Source organism: Podarcis erhardii (assembly GCF_964252035.2).
Source record: "Podarcis erhardii genome assembly, chromosome: 16".
Classification (NCBI taxonomy): Eukaryota; Metazoa; Chordata; class Lepidosauria; order Squamata; family Lacertidae; genus Podarcis; species Podarcis erhardii.
Window position 1 is genome coordinate 18013325 of NC_138514.1, and position 20000 is coordinate 18033324.

General features: G+C 48.2%; 1 protein-coding gene and 1 long non-coding RNA gene across 6 annotated transcripts in view; both read right to left on the reverse strand.

Annotated features, from left to right (window-relative positions):
- Nucleotides 1-345: 345 nt before the first annotated feature.
- Nucleotides 346-20000, reverse strand: part of MCAM (melanoma cell adhesion molecule) — a 53286-nt gene continuing 33631 nt past the window's right edge. For 3 of the 5 annotated variants that reach the window (XM_081843105.1, XM_081843102.1, XM_081843104.1), the window contains exons 6-16: nt 19091-19270; nt 17668-17795; nt 16430-16583; nt 15695-15822; nt 14718-14865; nt 14495-14616; nt 13800-13941; nt 12565-12597; nt 3182-3323; nt 2149-2266; nt 346-1236 (exon numbers count right to left, since the gene is read on the reverse strand). In XM_081843105.1, coding sequence (XP_081699231.1) covers nt 1207-1236; nt 2149-2266; nt 3182-3323; nt 12565-12597; nt 13800-13941; nt 14495-14616; nt 14718-14865; nt 15695-15822; nt 16430-16583; nt 17668-17795; nt 19091-19270 — 1325 coding nt within the window. In that variant the 3' untranslated portion in view covers nt 346-1206. The remainder of the gene's footprint in view (nt 1237-2148; nt 2267-3181; nt 3324-12564; nt 12598-13799; nt 13942-14494; nt 14617-14717; nt 14866-15694; nt 15823-16429; nt 16584-17667; nt 17796-19090; nt 19271-20000) is intronic. The other 2 variants (XM_081843103.1, XM_081843106.1) reach the window with 2 other exon arrangements.
- Nucleotides 3336-9137, reverse strand: LOC309331155. Its single transcript, XR_014151732.1, has 3 exons — nt 8051-9137; nt 6270-6338; nt 3336-4493 (listed from the first exon to the last, which is right to left on the reverse strand). It is a non-coding gene; the product is annotated as an uncharacterized lncRNA (long non-coding RNA).

Sequence of the window (20000 nt, forward strand, 5' to 3'; positions counted from 1 at the left end):
CAGAGCAATTCAAGATGAATTTCAATGCACTCGATCTGTTAGCACAAGAATTTATACTTCTCTCTTCCTCACCACCTCATCTGCCCTGCTCTGGAGGGTTGAGAAAACAGATTTGGGGGGGGGGACCACCAGGGAGGAAGCATAAATCCTTGTGCTAACAGAGCAGGTTCCTTGGTGCTACACTGAAATAAAACCCAAAATAATTGTAGAAAACTACCTCATGTGCTTAACATCCTATTTTAGTGCCTTGTTTCTGCTCCTGTGGCCTAAGGAGAGGCAGGACTTCCAAAGACTGGCAAGTGTGTCACCTGCAGCAAGGTAACCCAGAAGCTCTGCAGAAGAGGGTTTGGGGGGGGGGGACAGAAGGGACAATAACCTACGTTCTCGGGTAAAAACAAGTGTGACTATACAGTGTTTGTACAAAAAAGAGACTTTATTCCTGTCATAACATCTGAAGTGCAGAGAGAGCCTCCTCTCTGTACAGTTATCCTTTATGTTATATTGGAAGTAAGCAGCACTGACTTCAATGAAACTGAGTCCCTAGTGAGTGTCCTTAAGACTTCTTACCTCCATTCCCACCCCACCCTCTGCCGTTTTGAGGGCTAGGGCTTCTGAAGCGCAGCTGATTCCTTCAGCACCTTGCTGCGAAGAACAGCAACAGTTCAAGGAACAGCTGAGGCAACTCTGGCTTTCCACAAGTATTCTACATGCCAGACGGAGCCAAATCCATCACACACTCGCCATTCTCCAATCCTGTCTATAAGGTAAGATTTTTAAGTTTTCTTCTCCAATTTACAAAGTCTCAATTAAAAAAAATAAATCTCCAACCAATTCAGCTCAGCAAGTGCTTCACTGTTATATTTTTTCTTTTACAAACTGACTGAAGCCCCATACAATTATGGTAGACTATATGTTCCTCTACCTGCCCTGCTCAAAAACCCCTCCTTAACGTGGATTCTCTAAAGGGAGTAATTTTTAAACTAAGACTCCCTTTTTTTGGTCTGAAAACTGCTGATTTGCTTCAGCTGCTTTGTCCTTCAAAAACCTGAGGGTGAGGTTGCAAAGTATTATTTGCTGTGGAGCCATCTTGTGCCTTATTTGCTGCTGCTGTGCCTCTGAAAGACTATGACCGGGGGAGCAAGAGGGGTGGAGGCATTGAGAAGGAACAGGAGAAATCTTCGAAGGGGCGCAGCTGTCTCTCCTTTCTCAGTTCCTCAAATCGATGTATTTCTCTCCCTTTTTAAAGCAGCAAAAGAAAAAACAGAGTTACATTGCGATTATGGCCCAGTAAAATACAAGCACACCCACTTCTGTTGTCCCGCAGTGTGAGATAGCCGAGGTAAGATGATGGCAGCCGTTTTGAATGAGATTGCGTGACTGGCTTGGAGGCACAGTAAAAAGAAAAAAAAAAGCACATGCAGGACCATTTTTCTGTATTGGAATAGAGAAGCTCCTCTGGCTAGACTGCAGGAGAGAGGCAGGAAAAGCCCTCCCATAGGTGGTTGCTAGAGAAAAGCTGAGGGGAAGAGAGAATGGGGCTGCATGCACACTGTCCACATGGAGCACGAAAAGCTGCTTGATGGGAAGCTGGCAGGAGGGGCACCTGCCAAACGCAGGGAGAAGCAGGGGCTGAAGTTGCTGGATCAGGGAGACCTAAGGGGAGGGGCAGAGGGGCATCTGCTGACACTAAGAAACCCACTTTTGGCCCATGCTAAAAGGCATGGGGGAAAAGCGAGAGCTGTACCCCTTACGCAGAGAGACAGGCTCTTCCTGCTTGGATGTCTCAGCAGTGGAAAATGCTAAGCTTCCCCCGTTCAGTTCACTATTACAGTTTATGAAGCAGTGGTGGGCTTCCTAACGTAACCGCAGCACATTCAAGAGTGGGAGTGGGGGGGGGGGCAGAAGGGCATAGCAGCTGGGCCAATCTACACCAGGGGTTACAAACCTCCCCCCCGAGCATCATTTTTTTTCTTTAAAAGGAATGGATAGCACACGGGCCGACAGCCATATGTGCAACCCAAGAAGGTGGATTTGGGGAAGGATGACACATTCCATCAAAAACAACGTTTTTATATACACCATGTTTTTATACACCACAGCTGGGTCCTCTGAACCATCGCCTCTGCTAGCCATGGCAAACTGGCCTACCTGGTCACCTGCCGATCTCTTCTCGCCGTTGGCGCCCTGCAGGAGCCCCGCCTCTTCAGGAAGTTTATCTGACTTAACTTCAACTACAATCTCGTCTTTATGTGCTTCGGGCTTTGTGCTAGGGAGGAGGGAGGGTAACAGTGTTGAGACGCATCCCTGCAGAGTGGGTGGGCTGCAGGCTGGGACAAAACAGCAGTTCCCGGGGGGCTTATCATTCAGCTCCTCTGGGTCCAGCAGAGGCTTGAGCTAGGCAAGTGCTTCAAGGGAGTGGAAGGGAACCCCACTACAGACCTTGTCCCCACTGGAGTCTCTGGCCAGCTTTGGAGGCGCTTAGAAAGCTTGCAAGGGATGCGGGTGGCGCTGTGGGTTAAACCACAGAGCCTAGGACTTGCCGATCAGAAGGTCGGCGGTTCAAATCCCTGCAACGGGGTGAGCTCCTGTTGCTCGGTCCCTGCTCCTGCCAACCTAGCAGTTTGAAAGCACCCCTAAGTGCAAGTAGATAAATAGGTACCGCTCCAGCGGGAAGGTAAACGGCGTTTCCGTGCGCTGCTCTGGTTCGCCAGAAGCGGCTCAGTCATGCTGGCCACATGACCCGGAAGCTGTATGCCGGCTCCCTCGCCCAATAAAGCGAGATGAGCGCTGCAACCCCAGTCGGCCACAACTGGACCTAATGGTCAGGGGTCCCTTTACCTCTATAAAGCTTGCAAAGCACTATTTGACCAGTGACTTGGGTGGGACAGAAGTCAGAAAGGCGTAATCTCATGGCCAAGGGCAAATGTCTTCTGCCTGCAGCCATCACCGATCAAGCCCCTAAGGCTGCTGAGTTGGAAATGACGTTGCAAAGGGCCTAGTGGGCAACAGCAGTTCAAGGTCCACCCCACTTCCTCCCTCCCATGGGATCAGAAGAAGCGCGCTGCTTGGTGCAAGAAGACTGGGAGGGGGCAGGAAGGGAAGAAGCGTGGTCTCTGGTAGATGGATGAGAGGGAAGGAGGGAGGCACCCAAAAGGCTGCAAGGAAAGGTGTGTGTGCTTACATCTCTTGTTTGCCTGAGCGGCCACAGGTGAGCTTCCCTTTCTTGTGCAGGAAGTAAAGGACGGCGCCCAGGACAGCAATCGCCAGGATGCAGATGACAACGGCCACAATGATCACACCTTTGCTCTCCTGTGCTGTCTGCTCTGCTCGGGGGAGGGGGGGAGAGGAGGAGGAAAGAAAATCCAAACAGAATCACCCTTCTTGCAGCCACAAAGCAGCTCTCAATATTTCCCTGGCTTCCTCCCAAAGTGTAGCTTGAACCAGGACTGAGCCCTTGCAGGTTGAAATAGAGATGGGCCTCTCTGAGCATGGGCAGAGAGCCACGAAGGCACAATTTGTGCAGGCATCACTTCACTGTTCTGTGAAGAAGATTACAGCACTGCTGCTATTTCTGCTCACGGCTTTGGAAGGACTGCCATTGGGAGGAAGAGAGAGAAAAGGCATTTCTGGGCAGATCTAAAGCAAAGACCTGTTCAAATGCAAAGGCCACCCAAGCAGTTGCTGCAGGGTTCTGGCAGCAGATGTTTTGGGACTACAATTCCCATCGTCCCTGATCGCTGGTCAGGCTGGCTGCTGGGAATCTGCTGGGAGTCCAAAACGGTTGAAGGGCACCAAATTGGGGAAGTCTCCAATACATCTCAGGAGATGGAGGGAGTGGAAGGCTCCTGGATCTTATGGCAAGACTGCCCCTCCTTCCTTGCAAAGCTATGCCCCATAATGCTTCATGGCAAGGCTCCATATGTTGCTGTTTCTGGAACACAGAGGAACAGCACAACATGGAACTCAAATTCAGCTCGTTTCTTTTTTAAAAGGAAAAAAAGCAGGTTCCTAGTCCTCTTGGCAATGGCAATGGAGTTTAGTCAACACCTGCTCCAACCTCAGGAACTGACTTAGATTCCCAGAGGGGCAGGAGGGCAGCTGACTTACAGCTCCTGAAGACTAGTAAAGAAAGAAACAAATAAGACAATCATGCACATTGACGCAGCTTCTCTTCCCCCGCCCCCGCCGGTAGCACAAAACTTTTAATTTTTAGTTGTGTTTTTCAAAGTGCACACAGCCCTGGCTACTGTCTCTGAGTCTGGAGTCAAAAAGACCAGCCAGCAAAATGCTAACAGGCGGCAAGAGCAAGCGTTGGTCCGATTGGCTGAGGAAGCCCCTCAGGATGAGGCCCCCCTAACCAATGGGAGAGGCGGCTAGAGCGGAAGTAGAAAGGATACCTTCCTCAGCCCTTCCAGGAGTTTGGGAAGTTGATGTCTGGTTGTACCCAAACTCGGAAGTTTCGTTCCCTGGCAAGGTGGTGTTGGAAAAGTCATCTGGGCAGCGGCAGGTGGAGAATGCAGGCAAATGTTAACATTTAGTGCTAAGGATGCTGGGAAGCTCTTGGCTTCCAAAGGAGAGGATGGCTCACATGCCCTCTACCCATCTCCCCCTGCCTGGAGCGGCAGGTGTTAAAATGAGTCCATACAAATGTTCTGTGCCAAGACCCATTTTCAGTGAACAAACAAACAAAAAAAGGTATTCAGTTCCCCAGTAAGCAGATTCCTTCCCCGCTCCCCCCCAAAGTTAACAGTACGACAAGCTGATCAATGAAGTACTGTATTGACTTACTCAAACACACACCCCACCTTAGATTACAGGGTAGATTACAACATCAGAAAATATAATAACAGGCAATCAGTAGAAACAAAAACCGCTAAAACATCTAAAATCTGTATCAACAATCTCCACCACAATAGGCAATGAATTGGCACATTGAGCAATGCCTAGATTTCAAAAGAAAATTTATATACATATTTACATTAAATTACACATATTTTATTGTGCTTTCACTATACAGAGCAAGAGTATAGCCTAAAAGAAACAAAAACGAGATATAGTACCTGGATCCATGGGAGGTCCATTTGATAAAGGACACAAACGTCAGTTTTGCAAGTTTATGCCAAACATTTCCCCTCTACAGCATCCCACTTCTGTAGTGACCCGTCAGCTACAACCCACCCCCACCCCTGCCAAAGCAGGGCTGGATTCCCCAAGAAGAGAACGTCAGCCAGAAACCATCACTGCCACCACGCCCTGCCCCACAGCACACCCCTTCTTGAATCCCCAAAGCATCCCCTGACATGCTCTCCAAGTTCAGTTTCAGTAGAGGTCGAGCCCTGCAAATTGGAAGGAAAAGTTTGGCTCTGAGCACGTGCAGAGGGCTATGCAAGCAACTTCCACACCAGCCTGAGTTCTGGCTTATCTCATTTTGGAGGGGAGAGATAGAAAGAGAGAGAGAAATTTAAGCACAGCTGCCCAGCTAAACTGCTCCCAGTGTCCTCCCCTAATATCTCCTTTGCTGCCCACAGGCTGCTGTGGAAGAAATGCAACTGTTTTTGAGAGAAAGAGAGAGGGGGCTTTTCTCAGGGGCCCAACATAGGCCTGCTTAAATGCAAAAGCAACCTGAACGGGTGGTAGTGGAAACAACTTTCAGATGCAGACTAAGAAATAGCACAATATCACGGAAGGTGCTGGAGGGTGACGGGCGGCTCCTAGTTGCTGTAGCAAAGCTGATTTTTTCCACCCAGCCCCATCTCCCAACAGAGCTACCCCATAATGTATGACATTGGGGGGGGGGGGCAGGATTGGAATGATGTGCTACACGCAGGGCTGGGCATCATCTGAGATTTCCTGGAAGCGCAGAAAAGCTGCAGGGCACAGAAATCCAATTCGGCTCCTGTTGCTTTAGAAAAGCAGCTCCCTAGCCCTTCAAGACTGTAGGCATTTTGTGAGAGAGCATCTGGTTGCTGAAACCTCAGGAGCTGAATGAGATTGCCGGGGGTGGGGGGCAGAATCAAGCACATTCACAGATCAACGTTCTTCTTCCTGCAAAAAAACCCACATTCCACTTTTTGTTGCTGCTTTTCAAAATGCTCTGACGTTTCTCTGTGAGTTTGGCCAGTCTGCATCAATGCTAACAGGCAGCGAGAGCATGCGTCAGTCCAATTGGTGGATGGGGACCGCCCCTGGGGGTTGCCCCACACCAATGGGAGAAGCTGCCTCAGCAGAAGGAAAAAAGATACCTTTCAGCAGGTGACTTCACGACATACCTTCTGCTGTCTGGTTGTACCCAAACCCTGAGGTTTCATTCCCTGGCATGGTGGGGGTGGGAAAGTCCTCTGGAGAGCAGCGTAAGGGGAAGGGAGGCAGTGTTAATGTCTAGCGCAAAGGATTGTGGGACTCCTGTCATTTGCCAGATCATGTTAGGCTTCTCACCCGGAGGACAATTTCTTGCCCTACCCCCTACGGCAGGCATGAAAGAGTTTATAGGCAATAGCACACAAATGGTCCTAGCCAGGGCTCTGCTTTTAGTATGAACCTCTCACAGGATGTTGGAATGGAGGGTTAATAAACCCAAGAGGCTGGTGGCAGCATCTCAATTACGCCAGCGACGTTTTACCAATACAGCAATTAAAAGCCATTCTAATTGAAAAACAATTCCTCAGCTCAGTTGAAAAATCAATTAAATAGCACCAAAGTTAATGAAGCTTTCAGTCTAGGAATTGTGAGTTTTTAGCAAACCAGCAATTCATAAGCGCTAGAGACAAATACTAAAGGCCAAAAATGCATTTAAACTGTTCTGAAGTACGGTAGTCGGACAGACATAAACGACAAGAGTTTTGCAGATAATGCCAAACATACCTCATCTATGGCAATCCATTCCCAGAGTGGTAAGCCAGACACAACAGCCACACACCTTGCCTCCTGCTTTTAAATGAAATGTGTGGGGCGCATGGGAACTGGCTGGGCTCTCCAAGCCCCAAGGACAAAAACAGCAAGCAGAACGCATATGTACATACACCGCCCGCCCCCCAGTCTCAATATATAGTCACCTTTCTCATATCCAGAAAACAGCTCTCAATATTTTCCTGGCTTCCTCCCAAAGCTTAGCTTGACCCGGGGCTGAGCCCTGCAGGTTGAAATAAAGATAGGCCTCTGAGCGTGGGCAGAGCATCATGAATTGCCACACAGGCCTTAATTCTGGTATTCTGTGTATTTTGTAAAGAAAATTACCCTGCCATCATTGCATTGCTGCCTGTTTCTGCTTGCCCACAGAGACCAATTCAGAAGAAGAACTGCTGCTGCCTTTGGGAGGAAGAGAGAGAGAGAGAGAGGGAGAGAGAGGGAGAGAGAGAGAGAGAGAGAGAGAGAGAGAGGACCTTTCTAAACAGGACTAGCAAGGACCTTCTCAAAGGGAACCCAAGCAGCAAGAGCTTTCAGGGGCATCAGGGAAACAGTGCAGTATCAGAGAAGATGCTGGAGAGAGGATGGGGAGAGGCTCCTGGACTTTGTCAAAACGTGTTCTCTCTCTCCCTGGCCTACAGAAAGGCTACCCCACAAAACAATTCACTGGATATGCTCCTATCAGGATGAGGTGTTGCCTTCAATATCCTAGAAGCACAGAAAAGCAACAGAACATGGAAATCCAATCCAGCTCCTGTTTCTACTGAAAAGCAGGTTCTTAGCCCTCAAGACTGTGGGCATTCTGTGTCAGCAACTGACCAAGACCTACTGGAACCTCAGGAGCTGAATGGGATGGCCAGGAATGCAGCCTCAAAAGGAATTATCATGCACATTCACAGGGCATTTTCTTTTCCCTGCAAAAAAACACATCACACTTTTTGTTGCTCACATTTCAAAGAGCTCACATAGCTCTGACCTTTGCCTTTGGGTTTGGCCAGTCTGCATAAATGCTAACAGGCAGCAAGAGCATGCGTCTGTCCAATTGGTGGATGGGGACCGCCCCTAGGGGTTGCCCCACACCAATGGGAGAAGCTGCTTCAGCAGCAGAAGAAAAATATACCTTTCAGCAGGTGACTTCCCGACATACCTTCTGCTGTCTGGTTGTACCCAAACCCTGAGGTTTCATTCCCTGGCATGGTGGGGGTGAGAAAGTCCTCTGGAGAGCAGCGTAAGGGGAAGGGAGGCAGTGTTAATGTCCAGCGCAAAGGATTGTGGGACTCCTGTCACTTGGCGATCATTGATGGGCTTCTCACCAGGAGGATAATGGATTGCCTGCCTGCTATGGCAGGCATGAAAAAGTCTATGTGCAGAGGTATATAAATCTTCCTAGCCAAGGCTCTGCTTTCGGTATGAAGCTAAACGCAGACATTGGAATGGAAGGTTAATAAACCCAAGAGGCTGGTGGCAGCATCTCAATTAAGATGTTTTAATATGGCAATTAAAAGCCATTCCTCAGCATATTTGGAAAAATCAATTAAACAGCACCGAAACTTGGTTAATGAAGTTTTCAGTCTAGGAATTGTGAGATTTTAGCAGATCAACAACTCGTAAGCACTTGAGACCAACACTTAAGGCTAAAATGCATTTAAAATGATACAAAATACAGGAATCCAACAGACAAAAACAGCAAGTCTTTCAGGGCCATGCCAAACATACCTAATCTACTGCAGTGGTAAGCCAGATACAACAGCCACACACCTTGCCTCCTGCTTTTAAATGAAATGGTGTGGAGCAAACAGGAACAGGCTGGGCTCTCCAAGTCCGAAGACGAGAACAGCAAACAGGACGCACACAAACACACCCCACCCCTCCCACTTGCAATATATAACAGGCTTTCTTGTATCCAGAAAACAGCTCTCAATATTTCCCAGGCTTCCTCCCAAAGCTTGAACCAGGGCTCAGCCCTGCAGCCTCTGAGCATGGGCAGAGCACCATGAAGGCAATTTCCACACAGGCCTTAATTCTGGTATGTTTGAGGTATGCGTTTTGTAAAGAAAATTACGCCACCATGATAGAATTGCTGACCGATTTCTGCTTGCCCACAGAGACCACTTCAGAAGAACTACTGCCGCCATTGGGAGGAAGACAGAGAAAGAGAAGGCCTTTCTGAACAGGACTAGCAAGGACCACCTCAAAGCGAAAAGGCACCCAAGCAGCTGCTGGAGGGATTGGGTAGCCAGTGGCGTAGCGTGGGGGGTGCAGGGGGGCCGGCCGCACTGGGCGCAACATCTGGTGGGGGCACGCTCGCCGCCTCCGGAGTCGCCGAAGAGCCTCAGGCGCAGGCTGTAGCAGAGCCCCATGTCTCGCGGAACCAACGAGCTCTGCGCACGTCCGGGCTGAAGCCGTCCGGCAGGCAGCAGCTCTCAGCGCTCGCCGTGGTCCCCACGTGTCAGGGCCGCGGAGGGCACGCCAGGCAGCCCCTCCTCACAGCCCTGCCGCCACCGCCGCTGCTGCAGCTGCTGGGCCATGTTGCATTTTCCTCACCTCTCTGCCCTCCTCATCCGGGCAAGCGGCACCGTTTGGGCGGCAGCGCCAGCGGCAACTCGCCTCAGATCACCTGACACGGACCTGCCGCCGTGGCTACCTTACTGTAAATACCCCAGCCCAGGCAGCGGCAAGAAGAAGCTGGCAGCGGCGGCAGGTTAGGGGCGCAAATTACTTGTCTTGCCCTGGGTTAGGGGGCGCAAATTACTTGCCTTGCCCTGGGTTAGGGGGCGCAAATTATTTGCCTTGCCCCGGGTGCTGACAACCCACGCTACGCCGCTGTGGGTAGCAAGAGCTTTCAGAGACATCGCAGAAAAGGTGTCATAGAAGATGCTGGAGGGAGGATAGGGAGAGGCTCCCGAACTTTGTCACAAAGTGCTCTCTCCCTCCCTGCCTTCAGAAATAGTTAACCCCCCCAAAAAAATCACTGGATATGGGGGGCACTAAACATGCTGCTATCAGGACTAAGTGTCATCTGCTATTTCCTGGAAGCACAGAAAAGCCAGAGAACATGGAAATCAAATTCAAGTCCTGTTTCCTCTCCTTTCCTTTTTTTTTTAAAAAGCAGGGTGCCTAGGCCTGTTGCCCGTGATGCAAGAGAATGTGTGGCAAACACCTACTGAAATTTCAGGAAATGAATCAGATTGCCAGAGGGGCAGGGGAGGGGGGGGGGAGGGAGGGAGGTAGAACTATGCACATTTCTAGCTTTTCTTTATCCTGGCACAAAATTGTGCTTGCTTTTTAAAGCACATACCTGTACATGATCTGAACTCAGAAGACCAGCCTAACAGGCAACAGCATGCATTGATCCGATTGGTTGGAGAGGATTCTCAGAGTGCCACTCTGCAACCAATGGGAGAGGCTGCCCTAGCTGAATAATAAACAGATACCTTTTTGTGTGTCATTCCCAGCGGTACCTTGCTGCATTGCTGCAGGAGTTTGGGGAGTGGGTGTCGGGTTGTACCCAAACTCTGAAGTTTCATTTTCTGGCAAGGTGGGGGTAGAAAAACCATCTGGAGAGCAGCGGGCGGAGAATGTAGGTAATGTTAACAATTTAGCACTAAGGGATCGTGAGAAGCTCTTGGCTTCCAAAGGAGATGATGGCTTAAATGACCCATTGGAGGCTCACTCATTAAATTAGGTCTGCAGAATTTCAACGATTCATCAATTTAGAACAAATTTCACGTAACTAAAAAAGGTGCCGCCCTCAATAACGCAGTCAGAAGCTTCCCCCGGTTAATCTTATTGATTGAAACTGTGCATGAAGAAGTTCTGGTTTTAAATAAAGGGGGGGGGATGGAAACTATATATATAAATTAGGCATATTTTCTTGCTCTTCAACTATAGACAATGACGGTATGTACTAAAATGACAAAAAGTAAGTTATAGTACCTGTTTACATGGTGGTTCTATTTAATAAAAAGACGAACATTCACAATCTACAGCATCCCTTTCCCAAAGTGGTTAACCAGATTCACCTCCCGCTGCCACACACCTCTCAAAGCCCCAAGAAACAGAACAGCAGGCTGGAAGACCAAACCCCCTCCCCAAATTCTCTTCTCTCCAAGATTAGGAGAGGATACAAATTTTAAGACTTGCTTGCTTAAGAAAAGAAAAGAAAAAGTAGACCTCTTTAAAAGATTTTGCTAGAGATAAAGACAATGGATGAGTGTTATGACAGACTGCTACTATTTGCAATTTCCAGAAATGATGGAACATTTTTTCGTTTCGATACGTTTTTCCAACTGGATGGGTGGTTATTTTCATTATTCTAAAACTGATCTTTACTGGGATTTTGTGTTTTTTTAAAAAACCTATTTTAGTTGTTTTTATGACTGCAAATCATTTTGGGCAATGTGAAAGGCAGTTCATAAATTAATAAAACAATAATAATCTTTTTAAATCTCAGGAGTTCAGGCCCATAAGGTGCCAAGGTTGGCATCCGGTACAGCATCCCTTAGGCCTTCACCCCTCTCCTGACATCCAGCATAACCTTCTGCAAGGGCAAAGGGAGCCAAGCAGATAGGCACCCCCTTCCTCTCCTCTCACATTTGATGTATTTTACTTACTCAAAACGGATCCCACCTTTCTTCTAGGATAGAATGAATGAGATGGTGGCGGTGCTACAGGGGGTTCTCAAGCAAATTGTTCATCCAGGCACCAACCAGCCTCATCTTTGCTGGGTTTCAGAAAGTCCGTTCACTTCTCTTGGTGCAGCAGCTTGGGGCCCCGACGGTGGAATTGAAACGTCAGTGCCCTTTTCTAATAGGCGGTGAGGGCATAAGCCCCCGCCGCCTATAAGGAGCCGGATCCTAGCCTGCACCCTGGGAATGCAGGCTGGGATGTGTGTTGTGCTGGGGGCAGAGCCAATGGAGCTGACGGTGGGCTTCCCTCAGATCCCCCCCCCCCCCGCCCATTTAAGCAGCCCACACTTGGGACACAGCCTGTTTATTCCTGCGCCGGGTTTCCCCATCCCACTCACCCACGGTTTACGCTGATAGGCAATGAGTTTGCTGTGGCTATGGTGATCGCTGTTCTTTATGGGGCTGGGTAGGAATTTGCCCACCGGGATAATTGGCTCTTACCGGTGGTTTTGCCTACCTCATAGCAATTTGTTACAACTGGTTGGGCATTGGGACAATCCCTTGTTTTGGACGGAGGGGAGGTTGTAGTCCCTGCGGGGGATTCGGGGGGAGTGACCATGTCTACATGCCCAGAGCAGCCAGGGCCAAAGGCACTCCCCCACAGCAGTCCCTGCAGGGGTCACACTATTGGATATAAGTTTTGGAACCCCCGCCTGGACTGACCACGCGTCACTCCCACCAGGTGGGCCAGAAGTATTTAGATTGCCCCATGCCCAAACCAAATCTCTTTCATCTGTATTTACCCAAAACCCCAGTCTCATTGGTCTCTCATTTATATGGATTGGGGTATGGGAAGTCAGGTGCCTGGTCCTGCAAGTGGCCCTCCTTGTTCACCTTCAGGACACTCACACCCTCCCCAGCTTCCTCCTTCCTGCAAAGCCCAAGCCATCTTCTGTGGGTTAGCTCCCGGAACATTTGACAGCACATTCATGTCCGTTTGACAGTCATAAATGCTCGGTAAGGAGGGGCTTACCAGTCTTGGCATTGGGAGTTCCTCCTTCTTGCCCTGAAGAAAGAAAAGAAAGAGGAATAAATACAAGCTGGAAGTGGACTGGTTTGTGACAGGTTGCCTGTCTTGCTGTGAAAGGAATTGGGGTGGGGCTGACACAGCCACTGGCTTTATCTGAAACAGACGAAGAGAGAACTCAGCATGGTGTACAGTGGTACCTCGGGTTAAGTACTTAATTTGTTCCGGAGGTCCGTTCTTAACCTGAAACTGTTCTTAACCTGAAGCACCACTTTAGCTAATGGGGCTTCCTGCTGCTGTGCCGCCAGAGCACGATTTCTGTTCTCATCGTGAAACAAAGCTCTTAACCCGAGGTATTATTTCTGGGTTAGCGGAGCCTGTAACCTGAAGCGTATGTAAACTGAAGTGTATGTAACCAGAGGTACCACTGTATAGGAGTTTCAGGGTATTGGTGTCGGAAGATGCAAGACCACACCCCCTCTACACCAGGTCATGAGAAATAACCACAGCCTCTCACTGAACAGCGATAGTCACATAAAATGACACTCAGTGTAGAGCTGTGGTTCCAATGTGGGTCACACACCCCACAGGGGGGCAATTTGATTTTTAAGGGGGGCAATTCGAGAATGACTTATTAACAGTTAATGGCCTTTTAGGCTTCCTCCAAGTGAATAGTTCACTTTTTGAATAATAAGGGTTATATATCACCGGGGTGGGGGGTGGGGGGTGGCACCCGGATTTTAGAGATGCTTAGGTGAGGCATGGTCAAAAAAAGGTTGGGAACTGCTGGTACAGCAGAAATACTAGGCTAGATGGACCAGCAGTCTGACTCAGCATAAGACAGCTTCCTATGCTCATGAAAGTGGAGTGACATTTTCAGCACAGCTTATTTCAAACCACTTTCTGGGCCTGGCAGACTGATGCGCCTTGGCATACTTGCTTCTGGTGTTGGGGACAGCTGTGATGGAAGAAAAAACGTTGGAGGGTACCATTATTTCCCCAGCCCCAGCCCTTCCCAGAAGGGCAAATGTACCCGTCACCACCAACACATTCTGGGCTCATTCAGGCTTTCGCTTGGCTCGCCGCTTTCCCCTGCGGATATCTGATCTTTACTGCAGAATCGGAGCAAACGTCCTTTGGGTTTTTCATGGATTGAAGTTTGCTCCGATTCAGTCCTAAAGAGTGGGACAACCGGGAAGTGTGGATGAGCCCTCTTCTCAAGACAAAAGGGATGGACTTACTCTGTGCCAGCATGAAGTGGTGCTGAGTGGTGCCCATCCTGTTTTTGGCGGTGCAATTGACTCCCGATTCTAGAAGGGCTTCAGTGACTTGGAACAGGACTGTGCTGTTGCGCTGATGACCCTGCATGACTGAAGTAAAGACCTGTGGAAAGAAAAGGGAGGGAGGATTAACGCTCCTAAGGATAACTTAAAACAAAACAACCCAAAACAGGGCAGCAAGCACTGTGTCCCTCCAGATATTGCTGCTCTGCAACTCTCATCATCTCTGACCATTGCCCATGCTGGCTGGGGCTGAAGGGAGTTGAACGGCCAAGTTAGGGCTGAGAGGAGTCGCAAATCAACAATATCTGGAAGGACACAAGTTTCCCATCCCTGCAGACTAAAGCATATCGAATGGGGGAAAGACACATTATACTTTGTTGAAACAGTCTTTGGACATGAAAAATATGGAACATTTGTTAAATATTATTGCCTTCTGCAGCATGTTTCATAAAGCATTCACATCCCATAAAGTCTTACAAATAACCCTGCGAGGTTGACCATTATTATCATATCATTTTATATTATTGGGGGGAGTGGCTTAAGCAAGTGCACCAAGTGAATTGTTGATGAGGTGAGATTTGAATCGGGGGCTCCTCGCTTCACAGTTCTGCATTTTTTTCTTTGAAATAAACCCCATGAAGAGCACATCTTACCGATCCATTGACACTCCATGAGATTAGCAAGGGGGGTGTCGAGTACCCGGTGCACGTTAAGTTCACCATCTCGCCTGATTGCACATGCACCACTTCCTTCCGTGCGACCAGAACTGGTTTTGCTGCAAGGAGAAGAGGTGGCTCATTGTTGTTGCTGCCCCGGAACCAGGACTGGGATGGGGGAAAAGACACTTAGAGAGAGCTGTCACTGTGCGATGCCTACCATGGACCGTCACTTGAACCTGTTTGGAGCGGGAAACAGCAGGGGTGCCTGGCATCGGCATCTCTACCACACAGGTGTATTTGCCTGAGGTGTCGAAGCCGACGTTGGTCAAATTCAGAAGATTCCCCTTCTCAATCACCCTCCCTTTCTGGAAAAGCACAATATACATTGGGCGGTTTAGTTTGGTTAGAATCAAGTAGATGCTTTCAGAGTTGATGCTAAATACTTTACAGTGGTACCTCGGGTTACAGATGCTTCAGGTTACAGACTCCGCTAACCCAGAAATAGTACCTCGGGTTAAGAACTTTGCTTCAGGATGAAAATAGCAATTGCGCAGCAGCAGCAGGAGGCCCCATTAGCTAAAATGGTGCTTCAAGTTAAGAACAGTTTCAGGTTAAGAATGGACCTCTGGAACGAATTAAGTTCTTAACCTGAGGTATCACTGTACTTCTGGTAAATGAGCCATATAGGGCTGTGAAAATTTGTGTCCTGGGCTTTTTAGACTTGTATACCCATGTACTATCTGCCCCTCAAGGGGTGCATTGGTTGCCAGATGTGAAATATACAGTGGAACCTTGGTGCTCGAAATGGCTTATTTGACGAACAAATTGGCTCCCAAACGCCGAAAACCCAGAAGTGTTCTGGTTTTCGAATGCTTTTCGGAAGCCGAACGTCCGATGTTGCTGTCAGCTATTGTTTCCAGGGCATCTGCGCCAATCGGAAGCCACGCCCTGGTTTTTTAACATTTCGGGAGTCTAACAGACTTCTGGAACGGATTACGTTCGAGAACCAAGAATCCATTGTATTGGTTTACCAACTGGTCAACAGCCAGACAGATAACCAGCTAACAGAGCAACTGTGTGCATGTTTACATTGTGTGCAGTGGGACTTCAATGTGGCTTACTGCAAAGTAAGTGTTTTTGGATTGCGGTCCAATACACCATTAACTCAAGTCAACAGCCCTAAAATGAGAATACCTTTTCCCAGTGGAATGCCAAGGGCTTGGAGCCTGTTGCATTACAGGTAAGGAGCGCATCCTCTCCTTCCTGCAGCTGTCTGAGCGAGGTCACTGGAGGCACAGAGGTTATCAAAGGCTCATCAAGATCTAAGGGAGAGAAATCATATACTTGAGGCAACACAGATGAGATTCCTTCACTTCACCCCATCTTTATGCACTGTGGAGCAGCACCTATCTCTCTCAGGCAGTTACATCTGCCTGGGAATCAAAACCTGAAGAGCCACGTCATTCTGATAAACAGAACAGCTCAGAACATCCACGAAGGCTTTGCTGAAGCTTTGCTGGGCAAATAGGAGTATATCCACTGCCTGTCTCTCACTGCCTCCAGTGCGTCTGCTTGGCCCTCACACATCCCTCATACTGATGAAATTCTGGGTTCTCTGACAACTATGGGTGCAAAGTTTAGTCCATAGATTGGCTGGCATGTTGTGAAAAAGTCTTAATTATTTTAGCACTGTGCCTGTATTGTAAGGCAGATGTCAAAACAAAAACCACCTCTCCCAAGAAGATTCCTGTGAATGCCATATTCAAAAGCAAGGAAGCCAGCTTCGCATCCCCACATTTATGCAGTTTTAAATCAATCAACTGACGCTCCCGAGAACAGCCGGATAAGATTTCTCAAAACCGGATGACAGCTCTAATGAAAACCCGTCAGGCCACTTTGTACTGAATAAAACCCGCAGGTCCTACTCACAGTTCACCAGCAGAGTCACGTTGGCCGTCAGCTCCGCAAACGTAACATCCTGCAAGTCAAGCACTTTGCACAGGTAGACCCCGCTGCGCTCCTTGTTGATGTTGTAAAGGTGCAGGAACCCCTGTTCAGATCCCTGTTCGGTGGCTTCCTCCTCCTAGCAGAGTGCAAGACAAAGGAGGACAAAGGCTGAACCCGCAAGTTGATGTGACAACAAGGAGGAAATACTGCCCAGCCAAGAGACCCAGTCACCAACATCCTATCTATCTTTTCAGGGCAGGGTTACATTTTCCTGCTGCTCCTCCCAGATAGTTGATGGCCTGTCTGTTTTAGGTTTCTGATTATTTTTTACCAGTGTTTTTTAACTCAAACATGCATTAGGGGTCCCATCTCTTCATCTTGTACTTTATATCTGCATGGTGGTAGTGCTTCTGCTGCAACCCGCCTTGAATCAGGGGATTACCCCTCAGCTGAAGACCAGTGTGGTAGGCAGCACTAAACTAGATCTGTGGCTTGGTATACAGCACCTTCCTCTGTGCTGCAAGCTCACCTTCATTCTTTTTTTTATTATTATTAAAGATTTTCTTGTTTTACAGAAGTGTGTGTAATGTCTCTCGTATTTTATCCATGTAACATTTTTACAAATCCGTTTCATTTGTTGAGACATTAGGGGGAGAAAAAAAAGGGGTGGGGAAGATGGGTGGGGGTGGGGTCGGGTGGCGATGCTTCTATTATGCTTAATGTATGTAGGGTTTAGTGTCAGCGTTGCTTGTGCTGTTCACTTGTGTTCCTTTGGTGGTGAGAGAGGTTGGGGTTGGCCTAGGGTGTGGTTGTTTGTTTGTGATTGGCTGTGGTGATCTTTGTTTTCATGTGTGAGTGGGGTGGGTGGGTGTTTTGGATCAGGTTAGCCATACTGATTTGTGTGCTGTTGGTGGATTATTGTCATTGTCTTGTTGGGCTGTGTATGTGATAAAGGGGAGCCATACTGGGGTGAAGGTGTCTTTTTCTGTTTGTCCCCGTGTCAGTTTCAGTTTATTGGTTAATTTTTCTAGTAAGGCTGTTTCCCAGACTATTTGGTACCATTGGTCCATGCTTACTCCTGACAGGTCTCTCCAGTGTTTCTGGTGTTTCTGGCTGCTGAAAATAGGTGGGTTATGAGTTCTTTGTGGTGTAAATGGGCATTGTTGTCTTGGAAAATGTTTTGTAGGGCCACAACCCCCCTAGATGCAATCAAAGCTCACCTCCATTCTGTACAAAGTATACAGAGGTGGCGGATTCCCATCTGCTTCGCAGCGCAGGGTCACATTATCTCCCTCCTTCACATCCGGGCCTGGAGCATCAATCACGAAGCGGAGACTCTCAGAGGGGTCTACAGAGAGGGGCAGGGGAAAAAATAACCTTCATTCGCCTTCTGGTGCTTCTCCTAATAAGCGCAGGCAGAGAAACTTGGGAGACACAGCAGATCAAAGAATCCTAAGAGCTGGAAGTGAGGCTTCTCATCCAATCCCCTGCAATGCAGGAATCTCAACTAAAGCGTCCATGGCAGATGGCCACCTAACCTCTGCTTTAGAGCCTCCCAAGCACAGAGAGTCCACCACTTTTCATGGAGATCTGTTCTGCTGTCTAAAGAAGCTCATACTGCTAGAAAGTTCTTCCTGATGTTTAGTTGGGACTCTCCTTTCTTGTAACTTGAAGCCATTGGTTCAGGTCCTAGCCTCTGGAGCAGGAGAAAGCAAGCTTGCTTCCTTCCTCCTCCTTATGACAGCCCTCTTTTCCAGACTAAACAAACCCGATTCCCTCAACTGTTCTTCACAAGACACTCCATTTCCAGACCCTTGATCATCTTGGTTGCCCACCTCTGCATAAGTTCTAGCTTGTCAATATCCTTCTTAATATTGTGGCACCCAGAACTGGACACAGTATTCTAGACGTTGTCTGACCAAGGCAAATGAGAGCAGCACTATTACTTCCCTTGATTGGGATACTTTCCTTCTGTTGATGAAGCCTAGAATAACATTAGCTTTTTTTTGCTGCTGCATCACACTGCTGACTCATGTTATGCTTGTGGTCGACCCCTAGATCCTTTTCACATGCGCGGCGCGTAAGCCAGGTGTCCCCCATCCTATATTTCTGCATCTGTTTCTTCCTGCCTAAGTTAGAACCTTACACTTGCCCCTATTGAAATTCATTTTGTTGTTCTGGCCCAGATCTCCAACCCATCAAGTTCATATTGAATCCCAATTCTGTCTTCTGTGGCATTAGCTACCCCTCCTAGTTTGGTGACATCTGCAAAGTAGATGAGCATTCTCTAAATTCCTTAATCCAAATAATTTATAAAGAGATAAAGAACTGCTGGGAGGGGCAAGGAGGAGGGGACTGCCACACCAAATTTTTATGATTATGATTATTAAAATTTATATACCGCCCAATACATGTCATGCGTTTCCCCCCAATAACAGCACCCATGTAGTTCCCCTTAATGTACTGGTTGGTCCTCAAGGTCCCTTGGGCTGTGGGGTCCTGGATTTTGGCCCCAAAGTCCAGCCCTAATTGCACTTCTGCATGAGGCTCGGTCTTCTCTCAGCAGGTGAGGCAGAATCTCCTTTCTTAGACCTCCCAACAAATGTGCCCTGTGCTCCTAAAAGGAGCTCAGCCCAGCCTTACAATGAACGTCGACTTTGAAGCTGTCCGACTTGGATGTCTTGTTATTCCCCATCAGGGTGTAACTGACTTGGCAGTAGAACTCAGCACTGCGGTCTTCTTTGGTGACTTTTGCCGAAAGGGTGCTGCGGACAGTCCACAGGCCACTTGATTCCTTGATGAGCCCGGGACGGATCTCAATTTCTGATTGAAAGAGGAAGAGAGGAGAGGTTTAGGAAGAGCATTTAATTCGTGAAAAGTGTGCATGGGTGAAAACCCGCTGGAGGAAGGGTCAAGTAGAAGACTATTCTGAAGAGCAGCTACATATCTTACATGTTACTCTGCTAAGGAGCAGTTTATGCTGCAAAGTTCACCTGGCCTTGTTTCTCCAGCTAAGATAACCCTTACTGCAAACTCAACATAGTGGCATGTGCTAATGCCGGGGTAGGCAACCTAAGGCCTGGGGACCGGATGCGGCCCAATTGCCTTCTAAATCCGGCCCATGGACAGTCCAGGAATCAGTGTGTTTTCACATGAGTAGAATGTGTCCTTTTATTTAAAATGCATCTCTGGGTTATTTGTGGGGCCTGCCTGGTGTTTTTACATGAGTAGAATTTGTGCTTTTATTTAAAATGCATCTCTGGGTTATTTGTGGGCCATAGGAATTCGTTCATTATTATTTTTTTCAAAATTTAGTCCAGTCCACCACATGGTCTGAGGGACAGTGGACCAGCCCACGGGTGAAAAATGTTGCTGACCCCTGTGCTAACAATTCACAGATCTGTAGCCCTGATGTCTTGCTTTTCCCATGAGCTTTGATGCCCCATATTGTATCATTTAACATATTATAACCCACTTTACAGGCAAGATCAACTCCCATGGCAGCTTACGATTACAGTCCGTCCAATATAATTAAGGATAATTAAGCCACTTC